This window comes from Leptosomus discolor, chromosome 19 (genome assembly GCF_034619465.1).
Source record: "Leptosomus discolor isolate bLepDis1 chromosome 19, bLepDis1.hap2, whole genome shotgun sequence".
In the NCBI taxonomy this organism is placed as follows: Eukaryota; Metazoa; Chordata; class Aves; order Leptosomiformes; family Leptosomidae; genus Leptosomus; species Leptosomus discolor.
Genome location: NC_141409.1, coordinates 13,619,491 through 13,647,408, shown reverse-complemented (window position 1 = coordinate 13,647,408; position 27,918 = coordinate 13,619,491). Strand labels below are relative to the sequence as shown.

General features: G+C 47.4%; 2 protein-coding genes across 9 annotated transcripts in view; one reads left to right on the top strand and one right to left on the bottom strand.

Annotated features, from left to right (window-relative positions):
* PBX3 (PBX homeobox 3) overlaps positions 1–10,959 on the bottom strand; it is a 112,147-nt gene extending 101,188 nt beyond the window's left edge. For all 5 annotated transcript variants that reach the window (XM_086475586.1, XM_086475589.1, XM_086475588.1 and 2 more), the window contains exons 1-2: positions 10,763–10,959; positions 9,711–9,784 (exon numbers count right to left, since the gene is read on the bottom strand). In XM_086475586.1, coding sequence (XP_086331712.1) covers positions 9,711–9,784; positions 10,763–10,959 — 271 coding nt within the window. The remainder of the gene's footprint in view (positions 1–9,710; positions 9,785–10,762) is intronic.
* A 14,309-nt stretch (positions 10,960–25,268) lies between these two features.
* The window catches only part of MAPKAP1 (MAPK associated protein 1), a 93,356-nt gene continuing 90,706 nt past the window's right edge, over positions 25,269–27,918 (top strand). For all 4 annotated transcript variants that reach the window (XM_086475610.1, XM_086475612.1, XM_086475611.1 and 1 more), the window contains exon 1: positions 25,269–25,527. In XM_086475610.1, coding sequence (XP_086331736.1) covers positions 25,269–25,527 — 259 coding nt within the window. The remainder of the gene's footprint in view (positions 25,528–27,918) is intronic.

Sequence of the window (27,918 nt, the reverse complement as noted above, 5' to 3'; positions counted from 1 at the left end):
TCAAATAAGAATCATTGCACAATCCACTGTAACTTGTGCTTACTCGTGACAGTTAATCATGCTACCAGGAGCTCCCATGAAAGAAAATAAGCAAACATTTGGGTGTTCTGTAATTACAAACCTCACTAAAAGCACACTTCCTTCTTTAATCAACAAATATATGAAAGCATGCTCTAAATACCCTTTCAAGTGTGCCATCCTCCCTGTGAACAGCTATCACTACGGAAAAGCAGTGAGCCCCATCTACGGTGAGCAAACGGTCTCTTTCTGTGCTAAGCAAACTAACTACCAGGTCAGAAAACCCCGATACCCTTTTGCTAGAGGTCTACCCACGAATTAAAAAAAAAAAAAATTCCTAATTAACGCCAAGAACAGTAGAAGTCTAAGGAAAGCCTAATCTCTTCATCTCCAGGAGGTAAGACTCCACTTAGGCTCAGTGATTGGAATGAAGTGGGTACTGTAAACACTGCTAACAGGTTACTTCTTATGTAACAATTTTAATTATACCAAATACTTGGTAAAATTATTCCTTTTCAACACATAGCACCAACTTAACATGACCTTTACAAAAAAACCTGACCGATAATATTCCCATTTTAAAGACGGGAAAAGTGAGCTCTCGCATTCACCTCAGCGAGGCGGCGGCCGAGCCCCAGGTTTGCTCCTGCCGAGGCCACATCTCTCCTCACCGGAGTGAGAGGAAGGGTTTGCTCTTCCAGTCCCCAGCAGCTCTGGGATTCAAACCCAGAAACGCCAGGCTGTCACCACCAGCACCCTCTCCTCCCGAAGCAACGCTGCCGGGCGACTACTGGTCCCGAGGAAGTTACGGCTGGCCACAGAACACTTTGGCTACTCAGTCCTTTTGTTCAAGGCTGTGAAAGTCAGACTCAGCAGCTGGAGACCAGGGATGCTCTCTTTTGCTTACTGCGAGAACTCATTTTGCAGTTTCAGGTGCTCTTTTGTTCTTCCCAGAGCCAAAAGGTCCACTGTGGTAACTACAGCTTTTGGGTTATAAATTCCCGATCAGATTCATTGGGCCAACTGGTTCGGGAGCTCTTGGGAAAGGACGACAACCAGGGGCACCGTGCTTTGAAGGAAAACTGCGCTACGGACTCTTTGTTGAGGGCGAGCAGGAGGGCGGATGGAGAGGGCTCGCAGCTCCCACGGGGGCCGAGGGCAGGGGACGGCGGGCAGGGACCCGCAGCGCACGTGCCAGTTGTCCTGCGCTGATGTGAAAACCCCTGTGGCTTCGGGGAAACCGCCGTGGTTTGTGTCTTATGTGGTTCATGTTAAAAATTTCCCAACAGTGATAGACTTCAGCTGCCAGGATCAGGGAGAGCATGTGCATCTAGCATGAACAGCCCCCGCACGGAGCTCTGGGGCATTTTTTTATCCTTTTTCCTTTCTTTTAAATAACTATTGGGGCTCATAACAAGTACTGTCACTCTAGCACTACTCCCCTGATTGACTTTGCGACAACGATCTGCGGAGGAGATGGGCACACAAACAGCAAACATTCTGCAGGCACTCAGGCAAAGAGGACTAGAGAGGCTTGGGTCGGTTTTGGTTTGGTTTTATTTTTTGATAAATTTTTTGTTCAATTTCCAGAATTACTTCTCCAGTATTTTTTAAAACAGTACTATAAAAAGAAAACTAACCACAAAACTGTAGTAAAGCAGCTCCGAGGCTGAATAAAAACCGCAGGCGTGCACACACACAAAGGAAAAAAAAACAGGAAAATTTGAACTAAATCAGAAACCTTCGTCTTTGAGTCATCCTGGAGCATCCTAACACTGCAGAGGTCTCAGCACAATGATCTGGCGTATCATATATGCTCTAATAAATAGGTTCAATGAGTTGAGTTAAGGGCAGAGTTTAACTATTAACTCCAAATTTCCTCGCTCTTACGGCTGTAAGTCAATCCCTTAATGTTACTTTAACACAATTTCTGGCAGTTGAATAAAATCTATGGTCAATGTTACAACCCCTTCCTTCCTAAATGAAGGCAAATACCCGTGTGATTTACATAAGCAATGATGGGAAATGCTGTGAGCGAGTGGGGGTGATAAACGTCCAAGGCCCCACCAGCCAGGAATCCGAGCCGCCCGCTTGACTTCAGCTGGTCGGGCCCTCATTAGCCCAATCCCCAAACCAACAGAACTGGCAAAAATACCTCCACGCAGGTATAGTACCCAGCACGGGAGCGGTTAGCAGTCAGAGGGGTTATAATACAAAGCTGTAAGATATATCTAAAATAATACCACAAAAACCAGATGACACAAAGAATTCTAATACTTTCCTTTTGTTAAGATACAGTAACTGAGAATACAATGAAATTCTTCATGTTCAGTATCTCCCATTAGATCAATTAATATTCAGAGAAAGGCTTTAACATGAAGTTTAAATAATCATAGAAGGAGAAAAAGAACCACCAATGTTCTAGAAGCTTCTCTAGACCTTTCAATCAATTTTATTTATATGCAAAACCAAGAGAAACTCAGAAAAAACAAAGCTCCTCCTGATGCTAAAGCTCTCAATTTACTGACAGGCAAATGGCTTCATGCTGCCACTTAATCTCATTTCTTGCATAATGCCCTCTAATTAGCATATCAAAGTGAATTAATACTTCTAGGGCATTAGCAATGGGAAAATCTGCTCCAGGCTTCACAATAGCAGTTAAGCAAGAGCCAAGAAATCCTCAAAAACACCACAAACCACTTTGCATTGCAAAACTGTTCAATTTATTTATCCTCTCTCTCTAAACACTTTTACCGCACACTGTTTTACTACTGTTCACCAAACAAAATGATAATTGCCAAAGTTACCAGCATCTGTAATGCCTGTTTAGAATCTTAATTTAGATTGTATACTTGAACATCTCTAGATGCTCTCCTTGACCCCGTCATATACAACAGGATAGGCTGAAAAACTGTTGTTCTTTCAAAAAATGCTATCAGGATAGTATTATTAAATTCCATTTTCCACTTACAATAAATAACTAAAAATTAAATAATACATGAAAAAGCCACCTGCTGGACAATGAGGCATGAGAGATGAGCTCTAAATGTTGACGCATGACTTAAGTATAGCAAAAGGTTTTGACCTGTAAACACATGATACAAAACCACCCCCCTTTCCAAATGATTGATTTGCAGGACGCATGATAGTCAGTGATTCCTCTGTTGTTACAAGTTCGTAGGGCTGTGCAACACGCATTGAACCGATCGTTAGCAAAACAATTTAAATACCAAAACTGTGAGATTAAAGTAAGCGCATAATGATTTTTACTATACGCTTTTATGCAAAACATGCTATTTTTATCCAATTCCTGAAGCAATAAACACATCAGAGCTGTTACACTCAGACATCAGACCATTTCTTCTTTAAAAAATATCTTCAGAATCTACTTTCAATCACAGGTCACTTGGCAAAATATAAACTGTAATTTATAAACAAGGACTAAAAACCCCTGAAACTTCATCATCTCGGTGCCCCCCATCAATCTTTACAAATGAAAAAAGAACATTAAGAGTGAAAAACCAAAACAAACCAGAACAAAACAGCACAACCCCAACAGCAGTACACCCACCCTAAACCCACCAAGGGGGCTGGAGCACTAACGGAAGGCTAATAACAAAGAGTAGAAGAAAGTGCCGGGGTCAGTGGGGTTTTCTACATCGCTGTTTGCAACAGGAAGGGAAAAAAAAAAAAAAAGTACGGGAGTAACAAAATAAATTACGGTAGATATTCATCTAGTTTCCTAAAGAATGTGCATTATTGAAAAATATAAAGCGTTCAAGCACCAGGCTTCATTTCCCTTCATATTTAATTCCCCGTTTACTTCCACTGTAAAGACAGCATTATGGAGGAGCTCTAATGTCCAGCTGAGAAGCACAATTCATCTGTTTGGCTGATGAACTACTCCAACTTTATAAAAGCATGAACTATAAGAGCTGACAGAAACTTTAATAATTTATATTAAATATTGATGTGAATTATTTACTCCATTCATACTTAAAGACATGAATTGCCTACCAGAGAAAAGCAAATGTGACAAAAGGTCAACACGATGGTGAAAAAAGGCAGGCTGTGTCAGGCATGTGTTATCTGAACCATGCTGATCACCTTGATAAGCGAATAGCATTAAACATGACTGCTGAGAAAACAAACAAAGCATTCTTCTCAGGGTGTCAATTCACCGAGTACAAACAGCTACATCGAATTCTGCCAATGATACCAGGACGGGGAAACTCCACTCGGGGCTCCGCTGATTCGGACTCGCTCGTCCACAGACGCAGCATTCGCTCCTGCTACTCACAGAAATATTCATGGACCCGTCGTGCGCATGATGTGCAAGGAATTGAAAAGCAGCCTAAAAACCGAGGACAGATACAAACCGGGTGCTCGCGCTCTCCTATGTAATTATTAATATAGCCTTCACACGTATTTAAATATTGCGTCACATTTGTAACAATTTAGTATGTCTAATTCTGCTTATATTTGTCTACGGTAGACTGCAAATATCATTATATTAATGTTTCACACAAATCAAAATTTAAATTGAAAAAAGACAGCATAATATCCGTATCATACAACTTTTTCATTGAAAGCTGTAGGAATAGAGCTTGATAAATGTGTTAAATCCTGTAAAAAAAAAAAAAAAAAAAGGACTCTCTTGCATTCACTACATGCTACTATAATAATTTATCTCTGAATGCAAAAATTCCTTAACTTACAACAAGCATCCTAAAATACACCACACCGTAACTCATATAATTTAGTATTTTCAGAGAAGCAAGCAAATGTGTCAAAGTCAAAAATAAAATGAAGGACATGAAAAATAGCTATAAAATAAAATAAAATAAATCCCTGCTTCTAGTTAAATTAGTATTGACAAGGAGGTCCAAATTTATCCTCTGCGGAGGAGGGGGGGGGTAAAAAAAAAAAAAAGATCTGGAAACACTGATCCTGGTAATCAACGTGACGATTGTTACTCAAATATAGCAAGGAGCACTAACAATGGTGAGGTCTAAAGGTACGGTGTCGTTACACAGGCTGTAAGACAAAGTATCATGAATTTCTCTAATGAAAATAACATCCAAAGCCGCCCGTTTCCTTAACCAGAGAACCACCTTGTTAGAAATCCACCAAAGAAATGGAATCTTGAAAATGAATGGGTTCGAAACAGACGACCAAACGACAATCAAGATACTTTATTCAATTTACTTTTTCCTAGTAGGACATTTATGAAGAAAAGCAATGTCATTGCCATCAGGACAGTGTAAATGACCCAACATTCTGCTGCACGTCATCATTTGTAATACATTTGCTGACAATTAGGAAAATAATACCGTTCAAAAGCATAACCAACGGTGCAGTGAAAAATCCTGGATACTGAAGCACGAGAAAGGAAACAAAAGCTAAACAGTTCAAACTGCAGAGAAGATGTACGCACACCGACACACAATGCTTACTTCCTCGTGCAGTCAGGGTAAATCAAAAATATGTATTTAGCAGCCTGAAAAAACCACCAGAGCTGCACATAAATATTTTAAATAGCTGAACTGAGTAACAATAACATCACAGCTGATGTTTAGAAAACAGCTAACACACACACACATCTATGTAGGTATGCTGGCAGTGCCATTTCATTGTTCCATTTGAATCCTTCACCGTTCAGACAGGACTGCCAGGGCGGCGCATGATTGTATGTTACTGCAAGTTGTTGGCACTAAACGGGAGCTTACAGACACTGAAAAGTCAAAATTTGTGTAGCGCAAGGGAAGAGCCCTGTGATTCCATTTTTCAATAACCACGGTGAAGAAAGGGGTTAACGTCTGCAAATCCTGCCAGCAGACAAGGCAAAAAGCAAGCCCTTCTCAAAGGAGTTTCCTGACGGGCACTTCGTAGATTTTGCAGCATATTGACAAGGGGCGTTCCTGAAAGAGTTGGGCCATTTTCATCAATAAGGAGCTCTGCAGCAAGTAAGGGCCCGATACAGCCCTTTAATCATCAGAATGGCATCGTAGGGCTATTTACAGTTGTAGCAGTAAAAATAAAGGTTTTAGCTTACATGGGGAACAGCAAGAATTAACCCCGTGGTTAACACTGCTATTTGTCTGGTCTTGGTAGCTTTTTTTTTTTTTCTTCATTCTTTAAAACAAAATTCTGCACCAGGGGAGAATGTTCTTAATGAACGTTTTCCTCCTCTCTCTTTAGACATAAAAAATAGTTCAACCAGCCCAACCAGCCAAGCAGGCCTTTCTCTTCCCCTGCGGACACCTCCTGCAGTCGAGAAGTTCATTAAGTTTTATGATCTTCCCAAGTCAGTCCTGCTTATAAGCCTCACAAAGGCCACAAATCTGGCAAACCATCATGTATGCCATTAGGCTTTACTAGTAAATGAATGCTGTTTAGGGTTTGTGGTGACAGTAAATTAGGGTTTGGTTGGCAGCTATCATTGTTTCGGCCGGGCTTACACAAATACACACATACATGTATACGTGTACGCACATACACACATGCATTCGGGTATTTTTATAAGCGTGTGCTCCCAGTTGCACAAATGATTTTTAAAGACAAAAAACCCAAGCACCTATCAACACAATCCAGGGCCTAAGAATATGTCATACCATTGGGAAATAACGGCAATTCCCTAACCATTTTAAGACTGTAAGAATTAATGTATTTTCATTTCTATCTCCATGAGAATAACCAGGACCTCAGGTATAGCAACGGCCTAATGGAGGCTTAATCAAATTACAGATCTGAAGGATTTTTAGTCGGTAAAAAGGAGTTATTAAAAAAACAAAGGCGCAAATCTGGTTTTTTATTCCTGCTGGCAGGCGCGTAAGGCTCAGACTGTCACACAGGTATGCAACAGATGTGAGCGCATTCCGGGCGCAACTTTAACACTTCCAAGCGACACCTCAGGACGGGTAAAACACAGCAAAACAGAGTAACAGGCTCCCGCTTGCTTGTCCTCGTATTTTATTGCAGGGGCTTCAGCAGAACTTTGGGTATCGTTTTTCTTTGAACTAATTAAAGAAATAAGTGGCAGTTTCTTTATGAAAACCATGCTACCTTGTGGTTGCCTCTAAGAATGCACGTATCTATTAATATCTGTAAAGCTCTTAAATGTATTATGCAGCACTTTTAAAAATGTTAAAATGTTAAAAAAGAAATGTCAGGCTAAATTCAGTAAGCTCAGTGATCTGCTTTGTACATGGTAAATACCTCACAGGGAAAAAAAAAAATCTTCAGCTCCTAACCCTAAGTGAGAGAGAGCGAGAGGCTTTTAAAAATGCGCTGCATTCATTAACCCTTGTGGGACAGTGACAGAGTTCCTCTGCCTAAACTGAGGGCTCCTCTACATGTTCTCTCATGATCAGTCTCACAAAGTCCTCGCTGACTGCACTGAAAACTACTAGAATATTTTTTTAAAATTACATAATTCAATATAAAAATGACTTCAACATTGCATTACTTATTGCAGAACAGACATAACTGCAATTACACTTCATGTATAGGCTACAGTGTCCCTCCTCACCCCTCGTCCTTCTCATAGAAGGCAGCGATAAAGCCATCACGGCAATTCCCACTGCCAACACCACGGTAAACTTTGGTTCCGACTAAAAAGAATTCAATACCGGCGCATGACCCACTTGCAGGCAGACTGAAGTACCCAGACCGTAAGACAATGCAGAGTACCGGGCGGAGGGAGGACACCTCTGCTTCAACTGCCTCTCAGACCGTTCACCCTTCCAGTTCAGAACTGTTTGAGCCGTTTCTTACGAAACCAGCTTAGAGAAAATAGGTTAGAATTTATTTTCACGTTTCCTTTGCTTTAGCACGCTAACTAGAGCCTACACAGACACTTCGTCTCAACTGGGAGACCCCGAGCGAAGGTCCCCCTCCGGGAACAGTTTTTGGTGGGGGTGTGGACTCATCCCCATCAATCACCCGGTGCATTAATCCTGTCCCTCCTGCGCTGCCGGGACTGGCAGGATCTTGCCTTTGGGCAGGCGGACGCCTTCACTCTTTGTTGGTTCTCAGTGATTTCACAAAAGAGATAACTTGCAAACTTGGCTCGGCTACTGGCAGCACAAAGGCAGGATCCCAACTTACAAGTTATCACCGAAACACCCCGAAACGTTTCAGACCACAAAGTCTCTTGTCAGGTTCCCTCTCGACTCCGAGACAGCGGTGGCCTCACCAAACACCCTCTGCCAGTAATCCCTGCTGCTGAAAGGACCTGGGTTTTTCTTCGCAGCTCACCTCTGACATGTGGTTGACTATACTTTCCTTTCAAAACAGTGAGGCTAAGCCCTCTGCAAATAAAGTGATCGCAGGACCTCCGCCTGCCTCCTTAATTGAAATCTGCGGGCTGCAAAATGTCTGAACATGGAGGGCAGGTTGCTTGGCTGGCTCCAGAGCAGGACAGGCAAAAAGTTTAGGGAAAGGCAGAAAACAAACGCAAGCCAAAGGAGGACGGAAAGGGGTTACGAGCTGATTGAGGCAATGCGTTGGTAGGTGGGGAGGGAGGGCGGAAGGGGGATCATTCCCCTTATCCCGGGTAATATAATGCAATATAAAGCAGAATCAATCTTAATATTCACAACACAGTCAATACCCTAGTGCTTAGCTGTCAGCAGAAAGTGAAGTGGATCCCCGGTAGCAAAGAAACACTTGGACATAAAGCACCATAATTTACTGAGAACTGCGCACTTTTAAGCTTCTCAGCTGAGATTTGCAATGATTTCACGTTTGTTGTTTTTGTCTATAGCCTTTATTTCTTCAGTGTGGAATTAAGGGGAATGTGACTGAATATCAAATATAGCTATAAGGCCAGCCAATGCATACATTTATTTTTAATGCCAGATCATAATAAATGTTATTCACATAACACAACGCAGAATACTTTGTAAATTTTCTTCTTTAAAAAAAAAAAAATCTCTGTAAATTCAGTGACGTGAAAAAATTGCAAAAAAATCCCCTAAAATGACTCTAAAAAAACCCACTGAGTTCATGCGTGTGGCATTAATGTAGAGGGAAAGAAGAAAAAAAAAAATCTCGTACTTTTGTGATGAAAATTGTTGGCATTTAAAACCTCCTCGCCCAAGAGCAACTCAAGCTTCGCTGCACTCCGCACAAATCCGGGGTCAAAGCATCCATCACTTGGCATTCCTCAGGCTCTCTGCGGAGTCTGCTCTGCTGACAGGGGCTCGGCTCTGCTCCCCCCAGACCCGGGCACCCGCAGCCCCTCACAAAGTTTATCGTCCCCGCTGCGTGCTCCGCATCCCAGGGGGGGGGGTGTGAAAATTTTTAAAAATGATGTGAGGTAACACAGATCTGACAGGTATTTTGCCAAGTGTCCTGACGGTAAAAAAACAAGGCAGCCCGGGCGCTAGCGGGGCACCTCTGGAGCTGTGAGGAGAGCGGCGGGGGGGAAATTCTCCCCCGCGCCATTTCGCAGCGAACCAACCTCACCGGGCCTCCGCCGCCGGGACCGGCCCCTCAGGCTACCGGCCCCCCCCCTCCCCCCCGCCCCATAACCGGGCAAGCGCGGCCGGCTGCCACCCACCACCCCGTTCCGGCGGCGTGAGGGGCGACAGAGGGCCGGTACCGTGCCCGCCGGCGGGCAGCGGCGGGTGGAAGGAAGGAGGGATCAAGATGGCTGCGGCGGCGGCGGCGGCGCGGGCGGCCCTTACCTGTTTTCTCCTTGATCTCGCAGAGGACACTGAACAAGGCGGGTTTCATCCTGTGGCAGTTCAGTGCGTGTTTCCTGAAAAGAGAAAGAGAGCACAAGCGGTTAACGCCGCTTTTCAGCAACATGGCGCCTTCCCCGAAGAAAGGATTCCCCGTTCATACTCTCTTCCCTGACCGCCAGCCCCGCGGCCCGGCGCCGGGAGCCGGCTCCCGGCGCCGGGCCGCGGGGCTGGCGGTCAGGGAAGAGATCAGGGGGCGGGAGGACCGTGGGGCCGGCGGTCGGGGGTCCCTCGCCCAGCGGCGGCTACCGGTTCTCTTCCCTCCCTCATGACTTTTATACCGAATTATCTTTGTGCAAATGCCGCCCGACCGAGGGGTATAAATCACACCCCCCCACACCCCCCCACCCCTCCTTGTCCCCGGTACGATCCGTCCTGCGATATTATTACTGATTTATTAAGGCGACTGGGCGCGCGGGAGGGGGTGGGGGGTAACTTGCGGAGTTAACATTCTTTTTTTATTTAGTGTGATTTTAAAACAGCCAGGGTTGGGGTTCTTTGGGGGTTGTTTGGTTGGGGTTCCCCCCCCCCCCCCGCCGCAGCAGTATCTTGTCACGGTTGTAATTCATCTGCTGCCACTTCGGGGACAAGAAAAGAAAAAGGGGGGGGTGGGTTTAAAAAAAAAAAAAGTTATACTCCTGGGGAGAGGACGGACGGACCGACAGCGGCTGCGAGGCCGGTGTCCGCCGGACAGTGCCCAACGGGAACGGGAAAGGATCGGCCGCCGCCTCCCGCGCACCGGCAGAAGCATCGCATAGTTTTATATTTGTTATCTATCTATTTATCTATAAAAGGGGGGGGGGGGGGATCATTAAATAGCAACTTTGGCTCTGCCTTGGCTGTTTGCAATTTCTCCTGCGGCGCCAAGAAGTTGCTCTAAATTGTGAGACTCCGGGTCTCCGCAGAGGAAACAAAAAACCACACACACACACCAAAAAAAAAAAAAAAAGAAAAAAAAAGGAAAAAAAAAAAAGGTTTAATTAGACGAAACCAACTTTGCTTGTGCCTCATCCAGGCTTTGGTCAGTGATGGTCATGATCTGATGGAGGATGTCGCCGATGTCCTGTTTCCTGCCGTCGCCGTCTGCCCCTTCGTGTCCGTGGGGAGGAGGCAGGGCCATGCCCCCCTGCACCGAGTGCCCGGCCAGGTTCACGCCGGCCAGAGTCTGCAGCATCCTGGACTGATCGTCCATGGCCGCGGCCCGGGCCGCGCTGCGGGCGGGAGGAGCGCCGGGCTGCGGAGAGACGGCGCCGATCGACCCCCGGCTCCCGGAGCCCGCCTCAGTCCCCGGCTCCTCGCCGCGCTCTCGCACACACACACCAAAACACGGAAAAAAAAGAGAGGGGGGAAAAAAAAGCCAAACAAAACGACAACAACAACAAAAAAAAAAGGTATTTGTGTTTTGACCGGAGCTCAGCTGTTTATTCCACTCTCTTCTCCTTCCCCGTGCAGTAAATCACTCTCTTCTTTAGTTACAATCTTCTTTCATCATCATCATATTTGTGGCTTGGATAAATGGGTTGATAAGGTTTCTTTGCAGTTTTCTTTTCCCGGTACAATCTTCCTCCAAAGCTTTTTTTTTTTTAATTTTTATTATTATTTTTTTATTTTTATTTTTATTGTTGCTTTTTATGCCTTTCCCCACTTGTCCAAAAATCTTCTTTGCAAAAAGGCAAAATTTAAAAAAAAAAAAAAAAAAACACACAACCAAAACACAGCAAAATGAAAAAACTCGCTTTCAAATCCTTCAGAAGTTAGGAGGGTGGCAAACGGCAAAACCCACAACAAACCAGGCGAACACCCCCACCCCCAAATTGCAACATAAAAAAAGCCAAGAAAACACAGAGGGGGGGAAAACAAAATTAAAAAAATTAATCGCCCTCCCCCCCCCAAAAAAAAAAAATAACAAATGATCCCAAGTCTGTGCAACGGGGGTGAAACGGCAGCAATCAAAAGTTTGAACTTGTGCAAAGAAAAGAGCGGAAATAACGGGGGAAAGAACTGTAAAAAAAAAAATTTTAAAAAAAAATTAATTACACACTCTCTGCAAAGCAACGTGCAAAAAAATATCGGCCCGCCGGTGGAATTTATGAGCCCCGCCGCCCGGTGCCCGCGCGTGTGCTGTGCTTGATGGCCGCTCCGGTGAGGGATTGACAGCCTGCCAACGCCACTCACTCACCGCGGACGTGTCACCCTGTGAAGGAGGAGAGCGGCCGCGCGCGAGAGGGACGCGGAGCCCGCCGCGCCCCGCCCCGCCCCGCCCCTCCCGCGGGACGCCGCTACCGCCGCCCCGCCCCGCGCCCGGCACGGTCCCTCCCCGCCGGGCGGGGCCGCCGCCGCCGCCGCCACCGCCCCGCCCGAGGCCGCCCGCCTCACGGGTCCGGCTCCGTGGGGTCGCCCTCCCGCCGCGGCGAGCGGCGGCGGACGCGCTCCCGCGCGGGAGGGGAGGGGGTGGGCGCGGCCTAGGGCTGGGAGCGGCGGGAGCGGAGGCCAATTGCAGCGCGCGGGGGCGGGCACCGGCGGAGGGTCTGGCCACTCAGACCGAGAGGGGCGGTGGCGAGTCCGTCTGTCCCCGCGTGGGCCCCGCCCCCCGGCTGAGAAACTTCTGATTGGGCTGTTCGAACAGTCACGTGGCCGGGGCGAACGCCGCTGCGTCCCGCCCCTCCCGTTGCTATGGTAACCCCCGGGACGAGGCCTGGCGTTTCCTCCCGCCGCCGCCACCGCGCTGCCGGGCCGGGCGGGTCGGCCCCGCCCCTGGGAGCAGCCCCCGGTTCCGGCCCGCCCGTCGAGCCTGCCAGCCCCGGTGCCGGGAGTTTCGGCCGTGCGGTCAAGACCGGGCAAGAGCTGGAGAGGCCCGGCCCCGGGCAGAGGGGGTCTGTTCGCTGTCGCCGGTGCGGCCGTGCCCTGTCACACGGGCAGAGCCCTCACCGGGGGTTCCCGGGCCTGGCGAGCCGCGCTGCCGCGGGGCCCGGGTTTGTTCCAACCTGCCTTTTCACGTACCCACACGGACACGTGAAGTGACAAACTGTGTGTACCGGGAGTAAAGACCCCGTTCTGTAGAGGGGTTCTCTTTAGGTCGGTGCCACCCCCCAGACCCCACATCACCCTCCTGCAGAGCTCCGGCCCCCCGCACGCAGGGGCTACCTCAATCCCATCCACTTCCTTCACGTTCCGCGTGGCGTGTAACAGCGAAGGCGACAGACCCCCGGGGAGGGGAACCCACCTGCAGCGCAGCAGTAGCAGTTGAGATGATCTTTAATTCGTGGTTCGTACTTGATCTGTGATGGAGTTTCAGCTGAAAGGAGTCACGTCCCAATCGAAACGTCATCCTCATCTCTCTGACGACGTGTGGACGGGTGGCTGACGGCTCCAACTCGGCATGGCTACAACACAGCTCTTCATCTCTCTCCTCGGCTTCCCCTCGCCTCTGCCCCCGACCGCACTGATCGCCAGCGTCGCAGCCCCGCTCCGGGCCATGACTTGGGCATCACGTTTATTTGGGACGCTCAGCCAGCCCCGCGGGGGCCACGCTAAACTCTGTGGGTTTCTTCTGGTTAATGTAACTGGGCTTTTACTGTCCCTCCAAGCAATTACCATTTTCATTCAAATTCTAATTATCTTCCATCTTGATTACTGTATGTTTTATGGTCTGAGCAAATGTGTTCTCAGTGTCATCCAGCTTTATTAAGAACGCTACTCCAAAGATCTGTTTTATTACTATTATTTTGAGTATTTCACACACCGCTTTGCGTTTGCCCACCGAGGGCAACGTCTCACAGAAGAGACGCGGGTCCTAACAGCTGCCTGGCTTGGAACCCAACGGGACGGTGCTGCCCTGCGCCAGCCCCAGCACTCGTCTTGTCCCACGATGACCGAGTTCGCCTCACCGAGTCAGCAGAAAGCTGCTCTTCTGGGCTGTTTTGTTCTGCTGGTCTATCGGGCTGAGTCAAGTAACTCCAGCATGAGGCGAGTGCTGGAGCACGGCTCCCCGCGCTCCGCTGAGCCCCTGGTCGCGGCCTCACGCTGACCTGCTGTTCGCCGGAGCGGTTCCGCTCCTCGCCTGCGCTCGGCCACCATCGCCGGCCGTCCTCTCTCCTCAGGTGCCCTTGGTGACACTCTGGGTGACGCTCTGCACCGCCCTTCTTAAACCTTGCTGTTCGTGGATGTGTATGGCTGGGGCAAGACCATGAGGCCGTGGTCTGCGGAGGAATTCCCCAGGGCTGTCTCGTTGTTTCCACAGGGGATGGCGGAGCCAGGCTGCGTCAGCACGTCTGAACGGGGGTGGCACGAACGCACGGCCGATGGGCCACGGGCAGGCGCCGAAAGGAGCCCTGGAAGTACCTGGTAATGTCCCCAGTTCCATCTGGTGGGGGGGGCTGAGGTGAGCAGAGAGGGGAGGGCAGCTGGGGACAAGGCTCCCGTCGGTGGAACGCTGCCCGGAGCCCGCAGGGGGTTCGCCATGGCTGGGGCACGGCCACGACGGTCAATCGCTTTCCTCTGCAACGGCTGCCTGTGCCCGCTCTCGCCTGTAGACGCAGCGCTGGGGGGAAGCTTTGGTTTAGAACCCCGAAATAAACACAAATCCCGTGGTGTTTTCTAAAAGAGACCAGTGAATTTGGAAATGAACCCGGTGCAAGTGCCTCTCGCCGGGGAACGGGGCCCAGCTGCCAGCGGTCACCGTGGCAGCGTTCTCCACTGAAACCTCCGAGGTTTCGGGAGATGTGATGTTTCTGTGACAGCCGGTTACTAACTGGACACGTCTCACGGGGACGTTTACCCCCGCGTCCCAGTTACCGACGCCAGCCCGACACCGCGCGCAGCGAGCCCCGGCCCCGCGGTAACCAGCGGTGCCTCCGCACGGCCCCCGGCACCGGCCCGTCGCCCCGCACCCGGTGCCGGGCCGCAGCGCGACGTGAGCTGATGGCAGAGGCCGCTCCTGAGGGGCCGGAGGCCGGGCTGGGCCCCGCCGGCAGCGCACCCTGCTCCGCTCCCGCCGTGCCCTCGCCGCGCATGCGCACAGCCGTGCCGCCGCCGGTGCCGTCACTTCCGCAGGCGGTGCTTCCGGGTCGCGGCGCGGCCCGGCGCTCCCCGTTCCGCGGCGTCCTCCGGCCCCGGAAGCGGCTGCCCCGGCCCGCCGGCGGGGGAGGAGGCGGCGCCCGGCCCGGCCCGGCCCCGCGGAGCGGCCCCGCGGCGAAGCCCGTAAGTGCGGAGGCGTGCGGGGCCCTCGCCCCAGCGCCGCGGCGGGTGTCGCAGAGGGGCGGTGCGCGGCCCGGCTGCGGGTGTCTGCCCGGTACCGGCCGGCAGCGGGTCCGGCGGCTCTCCTGGGGCCTCCAGCTGGCTGGCCGAGGCAGCGACGCGCCGTGCGGTAACCCCTCCTTTATTTCCTGCATAAAAGTCCGCGGGGAGCCCGCGGGGCGCAGTAACGTGTCGTAGCGAAGCGTGAGCCCGTACGGCGCTGGGGAGATGTTCCCGGGAACGGAAGGGCCCGCGGGCTCCCGGTGCGTCTGCAGACAGGCCTGCCCGCTGCCGCGGGGAGCGCCGACCCGTGCCTCTCCGGAGGAGCCGGACAGCACCGTCCCCCGGCGGAGCGGGGCCCAGGGTCGTGCGCGGTACCAGCCAGCCGCGGTCGGGGGGAGCAGAGCCGGTCACGGGAGCAGCGGGCAGGAGAGGGTAGAGGGAAGAGGAGGTAAGTGGAGCAGGCGGCTGAAATCTTGGAGCTGGGCAAACGGTAGCGTGGCAGGTGAGGGGATGCCAGGGCAGCGCTGGAAGCGCTCCACGCTCGAGGGAGGGCTGGAGGCCCGCGGCGCGGCTTGGGGTCTCTTCGGGCCCCGTGCTGTCACATCACCCGAATTCCTGGTTGTGCGCTTCGTAACTTTGTCTCTTGGCCCCTTCTGCAGCCTGCAGGTTGTTGCTCTGGCCGCTTGGGTGTTCGCAAGGTGAGCGCTTCTAGCGGGGTCACACTTCAGGGTGTTGCTGGGTTGCGTTCCTGTTTCTCTCACGTCCATGGCCAGTGGTCGTCAACTGGCATGCTGACTGTGGGAATAGTGGCGAGGGAAAGAGAAGGGGTTTCTAGGAGATACAGCAGTAAGAGTTGATTTCAGCATTCATGGAAGTTTAGTGATCATCTAAATGAGAAGCGCTAGAGCCGAGCTTGGATTTTTCTGAGTGTGTTCTACATGATTTGAGGTTTCAGGGGATTATCAGGTAGATGCAAGGCTGGGAATTAAAGTCTCTCAGTTATTTTTTCAAATCAGAGCAAATCTGTTCACGGACACTTTTTTGGGTTAGATTAAAAAAAAATTGAGATCATTGTCTACATATAGACTTGTACAGAAATAACCGAGGCGGTGAATTAGGACCAATTTAGAACATCTCTTTCTCAGTCATGTTTCAGGCCTTCCTTATTACACCCTTTCATTGTGTGTTTATTGGTTTGGCTGTTTCACCCAGCTGCAACAACCACCAAGTGTGTCTGACAGCTGAGTTCTCCTGTAGGCTGCCTTCTGATCAGCGAAGGCCTCAGCAGGTGAAGCAGCTTGGCAGAGCGGTCTGTGTGTTACACATTCTGTAGCACAAATTTTCCCAGCCTTCCTGGGTTGTGAGCATGAGAGACAGACCCTGTGTTGACAGGCCGGCCGTGTTACCAAGGGGGACAGCAAATGGGGAGGGTGCAAGTTGCACACCCCCACAGCAGCGCAGCCCCGTGTCGGACCAGGTCACCCGTGTGGCAGCTCTGTTTGACGCTTTGCTTCCGAGATGGACGAGTGGCACTTGCAGAGGAAGGTGGAGGGAGAGCTCAGGCTTTCTCCAGTTCTTCCCTCTTAGCTACGGAAAGGGAGAGGCTGTGAGCTGTGGGGTGTAGGGGTGTGGAAGCAGGAACGTAGCAGTGCTGGTCCTGGTAGCACAGAGACTGCTATCGCAGGGGCCTCGGTCCTGCAAGCTGCGTTGTTGGTGTCGTGGTGGTTCGTGGCTGTGCTGCAGCCTTATGGTTGAGATGTGCCTGGCAGCGAGTTTGCTGTCGTAGGTTTTGCTGGCAGCAGCTCTCCATTGGTCAGAAGCGACCAAGCGAGGGCTTTTCTGTCAGACAGGACAGCTAACAAAGACCCCAGGATACATTTTTAATATTAATTGTGTGTCTGCTGAGAAGCTTTATTAAAGCTCAGTTTCTTGCACAGGACAACACAGGGGAAATCTCCACTTTGTTTCCTTATTGCTCGAGAAGTATTGTATCTAAATCAGTTATTCTGAAAGCAAAACAGAGCTCCTGGAATATGTTTGGTGTGCCCTTGAAGGAGACAGACCGAAAACTTATCCAGGCTAAAAGCCAGAGGAAAGGAAGATTCATCTGTTGTTGAAGTGTGAATCTGCCCCGTTACATTTGATGTGGAGTCCCAAAGGGGCTTGAAGTCTTGGGAGTTTTTGGAATAGGTATTATTCTCATGAGCATTTGTGAAGTCAGAAGCAGCTTGTGCCCTGTTGTATTGTAAAAGAGTAAGATAATGACCATCCTTTTTATGCAATAACAGTATTGTCTTGTGATCAGAAGTGGAACGTCAACCACCTGAAAAAATGACAGATTCCAAACTGTTTGTTTTGGCACACGCTTCTGTTTGACACCCAAATGCTGGGTGGGCCCAACGGCGCGGCGGCGGCGAGGACCAGCCAGGCTGTTCGTGGTACTTTTGCAGCGCTGCACAGAGGCTGTTCGGAAGGTCCCGGTGTCCAGCTGTGGGTGCAGCAAGTCTCCAGGCCTCGTCCCGGGTCCACCCGGAGCAAGCTCTCCAAGGCTGTGCGCCTTCGCGTGCTTGAAACTCCTTTTGGTCGAGTTTGGCTCCAGCACATCTGGGCAGGCTTCCCGAGGCGGCTGTAGGGGTGGAACCGATGAGGAACACCATGTGCTGATGGTGGTGTGGCACAGCTGGTGAGCCTCGCCAGGAAAACCCGACCGACACAGCATCTCTCTCAATATTGTGCGGGCCGAATAAGGTAGAATGTTGAAGGTTTCTGTTTTGTTTTGAAGATTGAAGTTTGTATAGGTGTTTGTAAAATTTATGGGGCTTCTTTAGGCTCTTGAATACTGCAATGACAAGAGCCAAAGTGGAAGTTCTAGTCTTAATATTTGAGCAGTCCAAGCCTACGCTTTTGTCCTTCTGTGCAAGTAGGTATTTTATTTGTTCATCTTGGGAATGTTAAACCTTAGCGAATCGTCTTTAAAGCATTTTAGGCACATGAGTGAAAAATCACGATTCCACATAAAAGCGCAGTGCCGTTGTTGAAGGTGTTCCTTCCAGCTTGCTGTGCGTGGCTGCACCCGCTCACGGACAGCGGCTGCTGTTGCCCATTTCTGGTGAAGAGAGCTCATCGGGAAGAGGAATAAACCAGGAACTGTAATGCATTCTTTCAGAGGTACTCCGGGTTTGTTCTGTTATTTTCAAATTGGCAGTTAAGCCTTAAAAATGAACTCAAATACTCATAATTTTTCTGGGTAGTAAATTCTCATGAGCGCATGCTGTGAAATTGGGTAGCGGGGATTCCAGCGTGGTGGGTCAGCACCGTACGACGCTGCAGATGTAATGTGTGTGTTAGGTGGTGCTTGCTAGCCAGTGTGAAAAAATAAGCATAATCACAGGCATTAAAAATTAAGCAAAGTGTTTGCACATATTTAGATTAGGCAAAACCCAGGCAAGATGCCGCTTCTCTAAACTGCTTCTATCCAAACCATTCAGCGCAGTATCAGAATGAAAAATGACAACACTTTGTCATCTGTTCAAATTGATATTGCACTCTCTGCGGTGACAGCTGAAAAGGCCCACAGGTGCCATATAAAGAGGTGACCATGTTGTCATATTTCATTTAGGCATCCCTCTGCAAAGCCATAATTACCTAATTAGGTTGTTAATTAGGAGATTAGCATTTCACTATATTGATAGAATGCTCTTTGCAGGCATGAGTCTAGATACAGATTTGTCTGCCCTAATTTATAATCTCTGCATGTTTTTATACTTATTTATTTGCTTAAAATCTTGATGCAGGGTAGCTCAGGTTAGCTGAGAATCAACTTGTTTACGATTAGGTGAAGATTTGACAAGATCAGGAAACAAACAGAGGAGAGTATACAGTTTCCCTGCACACGCCGATACTCTCTCCCTCCTTCCCTAAAGCTCAATAATTAAAATACCGGAGTTGGTATAATTTGCATCCTGATTAGTATGACAACAAAAATACAGCCAAATTCCAAGCAGTGCATGAATATAGAAATACATAGCTAACGTCAGATTGATTTACAGGTTTGAACACTAACAAATAATTTGTTGGAAGTTATGTGTAATGTAGTGTTTTCTCAGCATAACTTCCACATTCCAGTTTCACTTGTGAAAGAGCGCCTCTTTAAATGACTTTAATGATGATTTTCTTTTTGGTGATGGGGCCCAAAGCGTGAGTGACAGCTTCTCTAGATAAGTAGTCATTCTTAAATGCACTTGAGCTTTTGTTGAAACATAAGCTTGAATTTTCATATATTGTGGTTCGCTCTCCTTTATCCTGCGTGCACAGGAGTCTGTCTGGCATTCAAGGGTTTGATTATTTGCGCTGCTGCAAATGCAGATAACCAGAGCCATTTCTTTTGCCGTTGCAGATGGAAGTTAACTGTGAAATAATTTCATATAACCCAAATCATAAATTTTGAAGTATGTTTGCACCGTCCAATTCCAGCTTACATGACATGGAGGGGAAAAAAAAAATCAATTTTTTATTCTAATCTGCCTATTTTTGTCATTAGTTTTTAAGATCCCTTTAAAGAGCTGCTGTCAGAGAGGTGTTTGAGTCCAGTGGCTCTGGAAGCCCTTGAGCAATGAGATGACCTGTGGTGTTATACAATTGTTCTTCCAACCTGCTGTATTTTGAGATCATTAGTAGTTGTTTTAGGTCCAGGCTGTACCTTCCAGAAGTTGCATCTTTGTTTGGAATGTTCTTGTTTATTTTGAATAGGGCTTTAATTGTTTATTATTTTCTTAAGGAGGACAGTCAATTAAACATTTTCTTCTAAAAAAAAAAAAAGAAAAGAGCTACAGCTTTGCAGAATAGGAGAGAGGAGATTTTTTTTTTTTTTTTCCTGCTTCTCAATTTTACTTTTATGATTTAGAGACCAAAATAACCTTGCAGGAATTGGCTCCAGAGTATTGTGGAGAATTTACAGCTGCTTTTAGCCGTCTAAACGGAAGGATTCTTAAAACTATTCCATTGAAATTGGTAGAATTTCAAAGTTGTAGCTCTTTCCTGTAGCAGAACATTTTTAGTTGCTTACAGCTTTCTCTGATTTATATTGTTTATTCTATCTCATTTAGAGGTCTATGAGCAAATTTCCATGTGTGCTCTCCGTGATGTATTTTGAAGCAGGAAAGGCATAAATATGAGAGTTTTCTGTGAGGAAAATATTTCTCATATTCTGACCAGTTGTAGCCTGTCACGAGCAGGTGGCGTTCGCTTGCCGGTTCAGGAACGATCATCCTTAAGTTGAAGACAAGCCAGTGGTAACCGGGTTGTGTTTGGTGGAGCTGTAGGTTTGTAACCTGATGTCTGTAAACTCCTTACGGGGACGGGTGCGGGGCATGAAAACGTGCCTCTTGCCCTGAGTTTGGCTTTACTGAGCAAAGGCCACAGTTGGCCAGAAAACGTCGAAGGGGCCTGGAGGTGAGAGGGGGGAGCAGCGCGGAGGGCTGGGGTGCAGTGGAAGGACACATGGGGGTCCTGCCCCACCGCCGGCAGGCGTGAAGGTGGAACGGGCGGTGCAGTGACAGCCAGCTTGCGCTGGGCACTGACAGGGGTCAATCTGAAAGAACTGCGTGTTCCCAAAAGTAAGGTGACCTGCGCTGAGCTTTTTCCGTGCTTGAGGTCAAACGTTTTCCTCTGAAAATCGCAGTCGGAACAGGCTGGTGCGCGGTCGCCATCCCACAGGCCAGCGCGGTCCGGCACCGGAGCAGCAAGACAGCGCTTCCCCCCGCGTCTGCCGCGGGTCAATAGGATGGATGGGAAGGATGGCGATCGTAAGAGGGGTGTGTTTAGCACGTCCTTTCCCCTTATCTCACACTTGCTTTGTTATCTCCTTGACAGTTGATGTAGGATGATATGTGAGTATCAGACTGGTTTTGGGGGTATATGTGGAGGTTTTGGTGGGGAAAGAGGAAAGTGAGAAAATATTCCTTTTCTGTAAATAAAGGCAGCGTATCAGGCTAGCTAGGAGGGTCACAAGAACACTTCATACATTTGTGAAGTTGGCTCCCCAAATTCAGATGTGTTCATCTGTGTGTCAAGGTACAGCTGCCTAACCGCATACCCTCTTTTCAAGACCTTTGTGTCACCTACTGGGAGCTGAATAATTTGTTAGAAGGCTCTGCATTACTTATTGGAGGCCCTGTTATGAATGAGGCTGATCTGCATAACAGCCTTGCTTCCCTTGCTGTGAAAGTCTATAGATGCCATAAATATAGCAGTGGGTTACTGGAAGAGAAATACGTCTGATAAAAATAGTAGACTGAGATCCAGCTGTCTGAGTTTGCTCCAAAGTTCCTGTGAAACCTGGCAAGTCGTTCAGCCTCTTGATGGTGCGATTTTACATCTCTGAGGATGTTCTCTACCGCACAGGGCTAGCGGAGGGCCGTGCTCCCCGTGGCTGTGGGGCACGTCCGTAACACAGTGATGAGACCAAGGAGAAGGTGAGAGGGCGTGAGTGTCCAGGGGGTTGATTCGATGATATGCAGACAGTGAGACAGGCGAATAATACAGATCAAGGAGAAAGTGAAGGGCTGATTCGGCTCTGTCCAGCGACGTGATGAATCATGGAAGGTGCTTGCCTGTAAGTGGTCCATCATCGTCACGCTGACCTGTCTGTCGTGTCCTGCGTCAAGGCTGTTGAGGCTGCGTGGGTTTCACTTTGCTCTGTCCCTTTTTAGTGGTCACACAGAGTATGCTTGACAGCTGCCTGCAAAGTATTTTATTTAATGGTAGAATAATATAAATAGTGCAAGTATTAAAAGAACGTTTATTTTTTGTTTGCGATTGGAGAATGTCTAAGTTGCTGATACTCAGAAAGTCCCTGAATTCTGTTAAATTCAGCTTCTGCACGTGGATGTGACAATCGTGTGTGGGTGTAAGGAGCGCAGAAGAGGCGATGTGCTGGCAAATCTCAGTCAATGTAGAAATTGATCTTGTATCTGTAATTTTGCTGGAACCGATGACATGGAGGCTTCAAGGTATTTGTGTGGATTTGTGTGGAGGTTTGCAGGATTGAATTTTGCTGCTGTGAATTCTTCATGGGAGGTTGTTGTGCCGCAGACCAGGGCTGTGCCATCTAATTGTGTTTTGCCTTTACCAGCAGGAGGAACCAGGTAGAATTGTGTGGATAACAGCTACTGAAGTATGGTGTAAGAATCTGAACTGAATGTTGGGGTCTGAACTTTTTTTTATTTTGAGGGGTGTTAACTGTTCATAGAATTTCCAGTTTAAAACTAATTTCTCAATAAATTAATGTTATGTGTCCTTTGGAAAATTCTGAAGGGGGGGGAGAAAAAATGTCTTTGTATTAAACTTCAGAGTTTCAAATAGAATTTCTGGCAATTTTTCATTGTTTGTGTTTATGGGAAAGGTGACTGTACATAAAATTGCAAAGAAGCTTGGCCAATATAGCACACGGACTGTTCATAGCATGGAGTCGGGGTGCAGAGTATAAGGTAAAATTCTTGCATCTGCTGTTACATGTTGTTAACTCCCTTAGCAGACATTAAATCATTTCAAGTACAATAATAGTGTGGGAGGTAAATTAACTAACCATTAACAATCTTATAAATACACAATTAACATGCCAACATTTATATGACACATTGATGGGGCAGCAGTAATTTTTGATTGGGAGTTTGCAGACCTTTCAGAAGCCTGAGGCAGTTGCTTATTTAAACAAGTTCTTACTGCTGGCAGGTAAGCGTGGCCTTTGCTAATAAGCAGTGTGTAAATAATTCAGCTTAAAGAACATTCTCGGTGCACTTTTTAAAATATCCCTGCGCTGTGTACTTAGTGGTGCCTGCGTTCTCCCAGTCTCCCCACACTGGGCACCCTGTTGGGGCTTAAGGGCCTCGAACACGTAAATCACCGCCGGGAGGCGGTTGCCTTATGGTCGGGTATTTGCCTGATGGCCCCTCGCTTTGAGGACAGTGAGACCCCTTCGGGGAGAGCAGGCCTACTGTCTGTGAGGGAAGTAGTCGGCAAATAAAAACCAGAACTTGGAGGCGCAGGTTGCTGGGGTGGGCAGGGGCTGCCGGAGGTGGAGCCCACCCTCCAGCTCCACGCAGGGCCAGCCCACGTGCCTCACTCCGTGCCTCCTCCGGTGGGGTTTTGAGCATCTCCAGGGATACTGATGCAGCCTAGGTAGCTAATAGCATAGTTTATTAAAATGTATGGTAGGAGTAGTGTATTAATAACAAGCAGCATGTCAGTTTTATTTCTCTACCATTCTTTTATTGAATTCCTTCTTGCTGCTGGGTCTGTTGTTTAATATGATACTTTTGAATTTGTCTATTTTTTTTAAAAGCAGGAAGGATACAGTCTCTCAGAAAAAATAATGGCAATACCTGTGGCCAAGGGAGGGGGAAAAAAGCCTAATGTTATAAAGGATGTAAATCTCTATTTATTGAATGTTCTAATTAGCAGATGCTGATGTTTGGTGGTAGGAGGATACTGGTAGGGATGGGAGGTTTGCAATTCACAATGCGCCTTCGGAATTTTGCTTTGGTCATGATTAGGCAAGTGTACAAATAAAGTATTACTTTTGCTTCCAACTATTTAAATGCAGAAGCTGCTTCGTGGGGCTCTGTACGTTAATACACTCTCCCCTTGGAAGCATACGGGGAAATAGTGAAAGGTGTTTGGGCCTGGAACAAGCCTGTCTGTTGCTCTTTCACTTTATTCTGTTAAAATCTGCCAGGAAAAGGCCAGCTGCCTTTACCTGACTTTCGTGAGCTACAGCTTTGTGTGATTCTCCTTTGTTATTTTCTTCATGCTGACAGAAGGTTTGCAAACAGCAACAATTGGGGGTTTTACGTTGTTGTTTCTATCTTCAAAATACTAAACAACCACATTTAGTTCCATAGCTGGTATCAGAATGTTGGGGTTTTTCTCAGATTTGTAAATGATGAGAGAAGCAGTGGGGATTGTGAACTTCTGGGGGTCACGTCTAATCTTGCATCTTTCTGTGAGCTTGGACTGAAACCCCCACCAGCCTCCCTCTTCCTCAGGCTGAGCTTGCGCCGTCGCTTTAGCCGGCCGTGAGCCCCACTGCTGAGAGGGGAACCTCGGCTCTCCTCCGTCTTTTGGTATTCCTGCTGCCTCTGCGGGTGCTCCTGCAGCTGTTCTCTGGCAGACTGATCAGCCTGAAAATTAGTAACTTATTTTTTTCTTTTTGGGTTATTTTCAGCAGGTCGTTTTTTTGATCAGACTTGCCTCACGGCTACACAAGGGCTAACACCAGCCAGCGGGAGGGAGGTGGCAGAAACGTCCAAGCGGGGCCAGACAGGAGCGTGGAGTTGCCCCTTTCAGAGGCAGCCCAGGCTTCAGTTGGATTAACACGACTACGAATCCACAGCTACGGCAGAGTAGGGTAACAGCTTGAGTGTGGTTTGGGTTTTGTGGTTTGGGGTTTTTTTTCCTTCTGTTTTTTTTCCCCCCCTCTACTTTGTTTTGTAAGGCCGCTTGAGTACTCTGAATGAGATATTTTAGGTAAGTGGCAATTACTGTTGTTACAGTGCTTGAGAACTTGGGCGTGTGGTATGTGATCACAGAGCTTTTTCTGTATCGCAGCAGTTGCCCTCTGTGAAGCGCCATGCAGCAGCAGGTGTTCAGTGTTCTGCCCTGAGATGCTAATCTCTTCATGTTTAAAGTTTTTCCTGGAAATACAAAGTCTGAAGAGGATCTGTAGTAAAGTAATCAGAGTTGGTATGTAGAGGCAGAAGAAAAACAGTAACACACTATTACGATGGGTGAGACAAATTCAAAACCCTATCTGGTTTTGTAAATTTATTCATTGGAATGGACAGATGTTTCTTGTCTGTATTTTCTCTCCATCCTTCTATGTGTAGTACTTGGGGTATTTCACCTTACAGCAACCATTAGTTACAGAGTAGTGGGGCCTGTCTGTAGGTGTCTGTTGTGTTCCGTTGTCTCACAATTCAGGTTTCAAGCTGTCCTCCAAAACCACTGTTCTTTAAGCAGATCTCAGCAAGCAGCGTAACTTCAACTGGAGCAGAATTAAAATAATTTGCTGTACAAAACTGAGTCGGGTTTTGTGCATCCAAAATATAAACCTTCTCGACTCAGAGTTTTGGTTTGGTTTTTTGTTGGTTGGTTTGTTTGTTTGTTTTTTCTAAAATGCTGTGTACATTCTATTTCTAGGTACATGTGTCCATGAAACAAGATGGAGAGAAGATAGTATAGTGAAGTGGTGGACTTGGGGACAGAATGGCTTTCCTGGACAACCCAACAATTATACTTGCTCATATTCGTCAGTCACACGTGACCAGCGATGACACAGGGATGTGTGAAATGGTCCTGATAGATCACGATGTCGACCTGGAGAAGTTTAATCCCTCGTCAGCATATGGGGACAGTGGTTCAGAAACACAGGGAAGCAACGGTGAGACTCAGGGCTATATATATTCCCAATCAGTCGATATTACCTCAAGCTGGGACTTTGGAATCAGAAGACGATCAAACACAGGTAAGTGAAGTTTGCAGCCAGGATAACATGAGCCTTTTAACTTCAATTTCTATTAGTCTGGCTTGCCTGGACAAATCAGAGCCTGACTAGCTGGGTATCTGTCAAACTTCTCCTTTTGTAATGTCGAGGCCCTTTTTATAACAGGACGTGTAACGACTCAGTTACTTTAGTGTGCTGACAACTGATGCTAATTGCTGTTTTACTTATTCATGTGCAGAGGAACATTGAGGTAGTCAGTTTTATGTATAAAAAAAAAAAATTAAATTGTAAAGACATCAAGTCTAAATCCAAAGTACATGAACAGTCTTTGATACCTCTATTGTTAATGTCTGGAGGGGTGTTAACTTCTGAACAGGATAGTTATTTTTTGAGAAAAATCTACCCAGTGAGGCATCAAATCTGTTTGTTACAAAGGAGACGAATGAAGTTTGACGTGAGCCAACGAAGTGAATGATTTGTCTGTATTTTGTCTTCTGAAGTTTTATTTCTGAGAAAAACCTTGAGCTGGATTTAACTTACCAAATTAGAAAGTTTAAGGGTGTACACCTTTTCAAAACACTCCGTTTGTCTTGACTGGAAGAAAGCTGCCCCATTTATTGTTTCCCATGAGGGATGTTTACACTTCTACCTATACCTGAGGAATGTCAAGAACAAACGTTCTGTGATCTGAAATATATATGAAAGGGTTGGTGTGGGATGGTCAATACTGATCCTTTTTTTTTAATCCTGTGTAACAGTATCTATTTTTTTTCAAGTCATTTCCGAAGGTATTATAACACCACCTAGAGCTCAGAAAAAACATCTGTGCTCTACCTAACAAGTGAAGTATTGTATGGTATTGAATGTCTTGAAATACCTTTTATGAATAAGAAGTTATCGAAAGTTACAGAAAAGACAGGGCCCTGATCGGTGGTAATGGAGAGCTACCTCTGGAAATAAGAGCACAGAGCTGCATATTAAGACATACAGAAAGAGGAATAAATGAAATGGGAGGTTAACTATTTTTAATATAAATACATTTTGTATTACACAAGTACTTCTCCAAGTTTTTGATGGAAGAAAACAGATACATACATAGAACAAAGTGTTCATACGTCTTGTAAGTACGAAAGCTCATTAACTGTGCAGTCTGCAGTATTCACTCCTAAAATGGGCAAACCTAAGGACAGTTCTTTTCTTACTTTAATCCATAACTACCTGAGTAGATTTAGCAAGAGCAGGAACATTTGTTCTTTGAAAAACAGATAATGGCTTTTAGGTTTGGAAGGAGAATATAGTGTAATTTTGTGTACCAGCAGATAATAGTGGCAGACTTCTTTAACATGCAAGCCCTTCTTTATTCTCCTTGGGTTTATACTCTGCTAAATAAAATGATTTCTGCTTACACTGGTTTTAACCATTGTCTTTGGACGGGGTGTAACTTTTTATTAGCTTTTGCAAAGCTGTTTTTATAATAAAGTACCCTACCAGGCTGGTATCTTTGCCATAAATTGTCGAAGAAACGTGTTCCTGCAGAAGACTCGGCACGTCTCCGTAGAGACCACAGAAGTGCTGGTTAGCAGGCAGTTCTCGTGGGGGTGGGCAAATGGAAATGAACGTCATGTGCAGTCAGGTAGCGGCGTTGTCCCCTTGCTCTTGAGAGGGCTGGGCCGTGGTGAGGCGCGTTGGGGCATTGCACAGGGTGGCTGGGGAGCAGGCAGGGCTGGCTGCCACTGACTCCTTCCTGCTGTGCTGCGGGCTCTGGGCTTCCTCTCCTCGCTTCCACCTCACTGCCCTATCCAGAGGGGTAAAAATCCCGGAAAGTAGAGACAGGTCTGTGCAAGGTGTGGAGTGTGTGGGAGAGCAGCAAATTCTGCCAGTCCACCTGAGTAGAAACAAGGCTCATCTCGTTGCTAATAGCTAATGAGGCAAGAACTCCACTTGGCCAGTGACATTTTTCACACGGAAAGCTTTCAAACTAGCACGCTTCTTGTGAGAATGAACCTTAAATAATTCAGACTTCTAGTAGGTGCTGATAATTCAATCTAATTTGAAGTTACTGTAACACAGTCCTGCAGTAAATGATCATTTGTGATCAACTGTAGGTAAAAGAACGGGATGGAGCTACTGAAGATGGTGATGGCACGTAGTACGTTTGTTTTGACAAAGGGAGAAAGTATCAAACGGGATAAAACCACACATTATTCCTGGTTCTAGTCTATGTTTTTTCCCTTACCCATTGTTTACGTGTGAATCTAACGGGTATTTTGTGATGGCCCATTTCGGAAGAAAGGCGTTTGGAAAGTAATTTTGAGCTACAGTCTGGTCAGTAATTTGGAAAAAAACCCACGTTTTTTTCTTTCAAAATGAAGTATCTATGCTACAATAGTGTTTTACTTTACAATATTTAAA